Below are 8,951 nucleotides of genomic sequence, written 5' to 3'. Positions count from 1 at the left end.
AACTCCTTGTTTGAAATCAAAAGTTTTGTTGAGATGATTTTCTCACTAGTCGACAATAATTTTTTTAATGCTGCTATTTTCAATGTTTTCAATACTTTTATCTATTTACTACTCTTTTTAATGCTTTCAATACAAAAGAAACTAAATGAATGTTGAAAACATCGAAGTTGAGTAATTGGGGGGAACAAAAAAGAAAAGAAATTTAGGTATTAAAAAATTGGAAATATGAATATTGAAAATATTAAAAACAAGAATTGAAGTGGTTAAATTTATCTACTTAAAAAATGAAGAATATAGAAAAGAATCAATATAAAACATTTAATTCTATCCAATAATCTTAATCCTTTTTTGAAACTTTTAAAATTCATAGTCATTAACAAAAAAAATTTATAAAGTGTTTCACTGTATCCGTGATATATTTCTTTTTGACACCTAAGATCTACATACGCACACAGTTAAATTTTCAAGTGATATTTGTAGACACGCATGAAATCTAGAAAACTAGCACATCATGTAGTCAATCTTCATCTGACTTCTTTTTTTTTTTTTTTACACTCTCTTCATCCAACTATAATTTCAAGAAATTTAGCAAATTAAGTCTCAAACACGTACGTAAAAAATTTTTATAAAGTGTTCCAAACCTCATTTTTTTACATTTCAATTTCGAGTAAGTGTACCAATAGAAAACAAAAAACATCAGGACAAAAAGAGAGCATTACCTTTGTGGTATTCGAATTCAGTTGTGCTTTGTCTGAACAAACGTGTTGTAGAGATGGTGACACCATTGTATAATTCATTGGACCGATGCTGATGAACTTCGGTGCTTTCTCTAAACAGAGGACCTCCAAAGCAGGGAGACCAAAGTGCCACTCGTCATTCTGATTTTGATAAGATAAACGATGCTGATGTTGGTATTTCTCAATGACATATGTCAGCTGAGGAGCACCTTCAATGATCAAGGACTTTAAATTCTTAATTTCTATAGATATTGCAGACAGAAATAAAAATTCCAAGTCCTTGCACTCTGAGATATGAAGTTCCTGTAACTTTGGGAAAATGGATCTACAATTGATTTCATCTTTATAATCATCCTCCTCGCTCGTTACCAAGTGCTTTAGCCCATCATAACCCCTGATTGTCATCTCTTCCCATGATATCACTGATGCCATAGATAAAGTGAACAAAGTTGATCCTGAATTTGAAGAGACATATGCAAGTTTCATCTTCCTGATATGACCAACAACATAGAGTGCTAGTTGCCTCCCAAGTGTAGGAGCAGTATCAATCCATTTCTTTGATGCAAATAATCCCTTCAAAATACATTGTTTTTTACGCAATTGTTATGCTCAGATATCTAAACTAGGAAAATAACTTAAGAGGTAATAAAGATTCTGAAAAAAACTATAAGTAAATTTTATATGCAGTAATGTACAGCAAATTAAAATAATATCAAAGCATAACAATAAATCAAAACATGATACCTATGCGTCTTCATAAAGTATCAATATACATCAATTTAACCAAAAAGTAGAGTATTTTGATACCTTATCTTAGTTATTCCCAAAAATAAATTTATTAGATCTCTCACTGTCATATGTTCATCGTCTTTCTTGAATTTAGCCCTTTGAATTATTGTGCCCCATTCTGATATTCTAATATATAATGGGTCGACAATCAACTAATCTAAAAGCTTACTATATTAGAATATACATAGATGATTGCGTCAAATTAATATATGTTTCACTTCACAGTGACAATATGATCAACGCATTTATAAATTAATATAATTTGTTGTGTAATATATTCATTCTCAAATGTTTGTCTTTGTCACCCACTTTGAGTTATAATGCCACCTTTCGTTAATATTAATAAACAAACAATTAATGTAAAAGGAGTAGAATATTAGAAAATCCATAAATAATTGTATTTTTTTGCATCAAAATAATTAATGTTTGTAAAAATGACATTTAAGTATCTTCTATAAACATTTTTTTACCAAAGAATCTCCAATAAACATTAATTATATAAAGGACTGTGAAGTTTAAGAATATCAAAGATGGACCAAACTCTTTGGTTGAAATCGAAAGTTTTGTTAAATTTATTTTCTCACTAGTCAACTTTAATTTTTTAATACTACTATTTTCAATTTTTTCAATATTTTTATCTATTTCCTACTCTTTTTTATGCTTTCAATAAAAAAGAAACTAAATGAGTGTTGAAAACATCGAAGTTGAGTAATTGGTTAAAAAAAAAAAGAAATTTAGGTATGAAAAAATTGAAAATATGAATGTTGGAAATATTAAAAACAATGATTGAAGTGGTCAAATTTATGTAATTAAAAAATGAAGAATATAGCAAGAATCAATATAAAAAATTTAATTCTAACCAGTGATCTTAATTATTTTTTGAAATTTTAGAATTCATAGTCGTTAACAAAAAAATTTTATAAAGTGTTTTCAAATCTCATTTTCTTTTTCTTTATATTTCACTTTGTCTGTGATATATTTCTTTTGACACCTAAGATATACAGTTATACACACACCCACGCATATAGCTAAATTTTTAAGTGATACTTGTAGACATGCATGAAATCTAGAAAACTAGCACATCATATAGTCAATCTTCATCTGACCTTTTTTTTTTTTTTAATACTCTTTTCATCCAACTATAATTTCAAGAAATTTAGCAAATTAAGTATCAATCACGTACGTAAAAAAATTTATAAAGCGCTTTCAAACCTCATTTTTTTAGATTTCAATTTTGAGCAAGTGTATCAATAAAGAACGAACAACATCACGACAGCAAGAGAGCATTACCTTTGTGGTATTCGAATTCAGTTGTGCTTTGTCTGAACAAATGTGTTGCAGAGATGGTGACACCATTTTATAATTCATTGGACCAATGCTAATGAACTTAGTTACTCTATCTAAACAGAGGACCTCCAAAGCAGGGAGACCAAAGTGCCACTCGTCATTCTGATTTTGATTGGATAAACGATGGTGATGCTGGTATTTCTCAATGACATATGTTAGCTGAGGAGCACCTTCAATGATCAAGGACTTTAAATTCTTGATTTCTATAGATATTGCAGACAGAAATAAAAATTCCAAGTCATTACACTTTGAGATATGAAGTTCCTGTAACTTTGGGAAAATGGAACTGCAACTGATTTCATCTTTATAATCATCCTCCTCGCTCGTTACCAAGTGCTTCAGCCCATCATAACCGATGATTGTCAATTCTTTCCATGATATCGCTGATGCCATGGATAAAGTGAACAAAGTTGACAGCGAATTTGAAGAGAGATATGCAAGTTCCATCTTCCTGATATGACCAACAACATGGAGTGCTAGTTGCCTCCCAAGTGTAGGAGCATTATCAATCCATTTCTTAGATGCAAGTAATCCCTTCAAAAAGACATTGTTGTTTACGCAATCATAATGCTCATAGATATCTAAACTAGGAAAATAACTTAGAGGTAATGAAGATTTTTGTTGTAGTAGATTATGTGTAATTTGGTTGAAATCTAGGAAACCATCATTATCCGATTATAATTTCAAGAAATTCAACAAAGATATATCATAAATTTTTTATGTGTTAAGCATTGTTAACTATATTTCTTGCGATAAAAGGCATGTGTGCATGCGCATGAATATGTGTATTTTTACTCAGGAACGATTGTTATAACAAGACGTATTTACAAAATCTTGTTACAGATTCAGTCAATCATGCAAAAACAGGTACTTTATAGTATCGTACCAAGGATCACAATAAATATTTTTAATACTCATACCTTATTTTATTTAATTGTAAATCATTTTTCTTTTTGAAATAATTAACAACATATAATTCACAAGAGAGAGACTTGAATGTTAAAGAAATCTGAACATAAGTAGGGAAGCGAGCTGATCATACCTGTGAGATTCCTTTGTCAAGCAATCTCCCCGTAGAAACAGCAACATCAGCCTCTTCACTTGTCGCCTTTGATTTAAAACAACATACTTGACCCCAAGAAAAAGAACGTATCTTGGTGCTTGGAGGCGTGGGTGCTGGTCGTTGTGGTGACAAAGGTGGATTTTTCATACTCCCTGAAAACACCAACCAGACTTGACAGACTAACAAGTTGCATTCTTTCCAGAGAGGGGAGCATAACATTGACCTCTTGGAACTTATCAAATATATATTTCAACTTCTTGCACTGCTGTATGATTATTCTTTCCAGATGCCATCCACCGTGAAGGATTGGCAATATTATTTCTAAATTGTCACAACTATCAATTTTAAGAATTTTAAACTTTGGAAACAGAGTGCCGTAGCTCTTTTGATCATTGTCACCATCACCACCAGCTATTTCCCCTCTTGAACTCTGATCTTCTACAATGCATTCCAATGCATCACATCTCTTAATGTTCAACTCTTCTAACTGCAAAAGGCTTTGAGCAGTGGATGGGAGGAAAATTGACGTCAGCTTTGGACACTCCTTCAGTTTCAAGGTCTTCAGATGACACAGGTTATAGTGGCCATTAAATAATATATTGCTTAGTCCCATTTTAGAAAGATATAGTCCAACTAAATTGGAAAAGGCATTCTTCACGTCAAAGCGATTGTTCACAGCATCAATGAGACATTGCATGTCAGGCCAAGAATCCAATTGAAGAATGATCAAGTCAGTCATACCTGTGTCATCTACTGGAACAATGTCAGGGATAAGATTTTTCTGTTTTCCATACCCACTTAAGCTAAGAAGCTCAGCTGTTCTTGCAAGTTGCCTAAATGTTGCCTCAGAGATTAAATGCGTTAAACTACCTGGCTGAAAGCATCTTGACAGGGACCACATTGCTTAAAATAATCCAAAAAGTTGCCCTTAGAAGATATTTGATATATTTGTAAGGAAGGAAGAGATACTTTTTGAGAAATTGTATCTTCTTCCTGCTTGACATAATCATTACTCAAAAAAGCCAACTCCTCTAGCTTTGGGCATGCTTCAATCAATTCAAAAGGATTATTCATATTACTGTCACAATTTTCTATCCTTAAGAATCTCAACTTCTGTAGCTCAAATTTTTTTCCAGGTTTAATGATTGAGCAATCATCCAACCAAAGTGTCTCAAGATTTGATAACCCTCCCAACATAGAGATGTTGCTATGTAAATTAAAATTCTTTATCCAGAGAGTTCGAATATCTTGTAATAACTGAATTAATGGAAACAGTGATGGAGCTGAAATTCGATGCCAAGCTTTATTTTGTAAAAACAAAACTTTGAGCTTTGTCATCTCTATAAAGAATGTATCAGGGACTTCCAAAGCCTCTTGATCTTCTCGAACTAGAAATAATACCTCAAGGTTTTGACTATCAAAAGGTCTCAAAAAATCATCATTTTTCCAATATAAACATTGCAACCCTTTTTTTACAGATAGTTCAGATTTAATGATGGATTGAATGTCTTCTTGTCCTATCAATAAGGCTACTTCATGAACTAAATCATGCATCTTTACACATTCCCTCTCAGCATTCAACAATAAAGAAGAACCTAGGAGTTCCACTACAGCATCAAGTGATTTTCTTCTTCTTTTGTTGTAGTCATCAACTTCCTTACCAAAAGGGCCCATTCCTACACCAATTATAATTAAAAACTCCATGGGAATATTAAAATCTTCGGGGAATAGAGAAGATATCAATAGGAGCTTTTTGGCTTTTTCATTTCTCAAATTATCATAGCTTAACTTTAAACCTTCATAGACCTTCTTCAAATCTTCATCACGAACATTGAATATTGACTCACCACTTTGCAAGTTCCTCAAGGCTTCCGTCCAAACTTTAAAAGGTCGATCTTTCAATGATCTTGCTACAGCTACAATTACAACTGGTACTCCATGGCAATGCTTCACAATTTTTTGCGCCAAATTCTCCAAAGTAGAGGAGCTATTAGCATGCTCGAGGAAAAGTTGCAATGCTTCCTTATCAGTCAGTGCCTGTAGATGAATGATCCTTTGACAATCCATTTTTGTACAAATCTCTTTGCTCCGGGTGGTTATCAATATAGTGCAACCCTTGTGCAGGTGAGGAGGAGGAATCCCCAACTCTTTCCTGAGATCAAACTCCACCCACACATCATCTAGTACTATAAGAAGTTTCTCTTTTAACGCTTTGATTTTGGTCAATATTTTTTCGTGGTACTCTCCATCCTCTGATTTCAAATCCAAACGTCCAGCAATCTCACCTCGAAGATGTTTGAAATCTGGAAGCTTAGAGACAACAAGAAAGATGACTTTGCCGAATGTGGATCCTTCCAATTCAGCACCCACTTCTGTTGCCATTGAAGTTTTGCCTGTTCCCCCTAAGCCTTCGAGTCCAATCATATTGTTTCCTTCATCTTCTAGTGCCTTTTGAAGTTCTTTAAATATTGACTTTCTGCTCTCAAAATGCGTGAAATTTGGTAAGCAATGGTATTTTATACCTGGAAGATCAGTTAGACCTACCACTATATCAAAGTTACATATCTTTAGAAGTCTGTCAATATCCAGAGTCCTCTTCGCCAAGTCTCTACCTTTCTGATATTGAGGCCAGCAATTAAGACACAAATCATTAAAGCATTTCTCTTTCTTAGTGTCAACATTAATGAGTTCTTCAGCGTCACGTGTCCATTGTAGTGCTACAGATGTGACAAGAGAAACACCTCTAGCTTGATTAATTTTTATGCTTACATCTTCGAGTTTTGCTTTCAATCTTCCTTTTGCCTGCTCATACTCTTGAACATAACTATTGAAGCAACATATATATTGAGCTTCATTTTTCACCAAGTTCACTAAACTTTGGGTTTCATTCTTTACAAGTTCAACAGGGATGCTCTCCATCTGACAGGAAAATAAAGTTAATGTTATTCTATCTTTCTATCTTGATTTAAGTTGTGAAATATCCACATAATGATTATAATAAGATGAAAAATGAAGGAGACTAACTAAAAAGAGGAGCAAAATGTATACTAATTTGGTTGGTACTTAGTGTAATCATCTCAGAAAGTAAAATACATGAAGTTGAACCCTGAAAGAAATTCACTATAATTCATACATTATTATGACTCAAATAATGCATTTTGAAGCTGGATTTGGATAGTGGTTTCAAATCGGAGGCCACCTAGACTACATTAAAATTTGCTATTTGAAGGAATGGCTTAATGGACAGTGAGACTGGGGAACCATGTGATATAGAAGAAATGAGAGACAAAAGTTTTCATTAGAACAGGCAAACAGCCCCCCAATCTTTGACATCTTGTGTTGTACCTAAATCATGCCAATTCTATTACTAACCACCAATATTTTTGACTTAATAATTGTGTATCATACCTAGCAAAACCCTTTCATAACCATCATCTGAGAAAGTTCTTCAAAATGGCATGAATAAATCATCCTTTGATCTTTCTCCACCAATCTTCTAAGGCTTCAACTTTAGGAAGAGAAGGAAAAAGATGGAAGTATTCATCAAGGGACAAAATTCAAAATTTGGGAAATAATCCTCTATGGTTATACACCTCTGATCTACTTATGAAACTAGCCAATAGTGCCTTCGTGGATAAGCCAAAAGAATTCTGGGACAATAATATACATTGTTTTCATTGCTCATTCACTTTAGATCACTCCCCTGTTACTCCAGGTTTTAGCTCTAGTCTCTCTTCATTTCTTATTTGCTTTTGTAGATTGGTCCCTACCTCTTACTAATTGCTTTGATTGGGTTTTTTTGGCTACCTCTGGGAGAGACAATTCCAACAACATCCGAATTGTACGTGAGATACCTCATACATGTAGCATAACGAATCAATTTTGACACTAATGAGAATGCATGCCTAATAAAAGTAGCCCCCATCCTCGCCTTTTTTAAAGGCCTGTTTGGTTGGAAGGAGCTATCTCTAAGGGCCTGTTTGGTTGGAGGGGAGGGTGAGGGAGAAGAGGAAAAATGAGCGCCTCCCCTCATTTGGTTAGAAATGTTAGAGGGGAGGGGAGCAAAAATTCCCCCTCTCCTCCCTCACTTTCTCCTATTTTAGTTCCTCTCCAAATTAGGGTTTTTTGGAGGGAAACTAAATTCTTAGACCATTTTACTCTTTTACTTTTTTTATATTTTATTAATACACATAAAAAATATATTATTATAATTTCAAATAAAAATACATTACTCTAAATAAATATATATTATTATAATTAAAAATATATTATAATCAAAATTAATTTAAAATAAAAAATATTATTACAGTGAAAAATTATCTTATTATAAATTAATTAGTTTTTACAAAAATATTATTTTCTTAACTAAAATATGTTTTAAAGCACGAAGAAAAAGCATAGTCAAAGGAGAACAAAAATTTCATTTTTTAAAAAACAAAGTAAATTTGCTAATTTGATTATTTGAAATATATTATTAGGCTAATTAGAATAAAAATTTACTGTACCAATTGTTTAACACAGATATTAATACAACAATATTGCATTTTTATTAAATTACATAATTTGAATTAAGATAAATTAATTTATGTAATATATAAATAAAAATAAAAATTAATATGTGAGGGTAAAATGATAAATTGATTATTACTATCCATCTCCTCCCTCCCTTGAATTAAACAAAGGATCATTAAATATTCCTCCTCTCCTCCTATTTAATCAAACCAGACAAGGTAAGGTTGATGATATAAAACGAGAAGAGGGAAGAGAAAAGGAAGAGATTAGAAAGAGCAAAGAAGGGAAAATAGAGAATAGAGAAGAGGAAACAAGCCGAGAGAAAACGATAACTGCAACATCATTTAATAGTCAAGTCTGCCATAGAATGAAAACCTTAAATCTAATTATACTAAAGCAACAACAACAACAACAACTAATCCTAATAATAAAAATACTAAACTACTAATAAATATAAATAAATCCTAAAATGATAATAAATCCAAATAAATCAAATATCTTAA

The 8,951-nt window shown here is 32.3% G+C and overlaps 1 protein-coding gene across 1 annotated transcript; it reads right to left on the bottom strand.

Moving 5' to 3' along the window:
* Window positions 1–517: 517 nt before the first annotated feature.
* On the bottom strand, window positions 518–6,855 carry LOC114714460 (disease resistance protein SUMM2). The gene is made up of 6 exons (XM_028899202.1): window positions 4,906–6,855; window positions 4,103–4,810; window positions 3,916–3,981; window positions 2,817–3,407; window positions 720–1,310; window positions 518–568 (listed from the first exon to the last, which is right to left on the bottom strand). The coding sequence occupies exons 1-6, from the start codon at window positions 6,853–6,855 to the stop codon at window positions 518–520; spliced, it is 3,957 nt and encodes a 1,318-aa protein (XP_028755035.1).
* Window positions 6,856–8,951: the final 2,096 nt, after the last annotated feature.

The sequence above is a fragment of the Neltuma alba genome, unplaced genomic scaffold (genome assembly GCF_004799145.2).
Source record: "Neltuma alba isolate B1F8T4 unplaced genomic scaffold, ASM479914v2 tig00011506_pilon, whole genome shotgun sequence".
Taxonomy (NCBI): Eukaryota; Viridiplantae; Streptophyta; class Magnoliopsida; order Fabales; family Fabaceae; genus Neltuma; species Neltuma alba.
The sequence above is the reverse complement of the archived record's forward strand: the minus strand, read 5'-3'. Positions and strand labels throughout refer to the sequence as shown.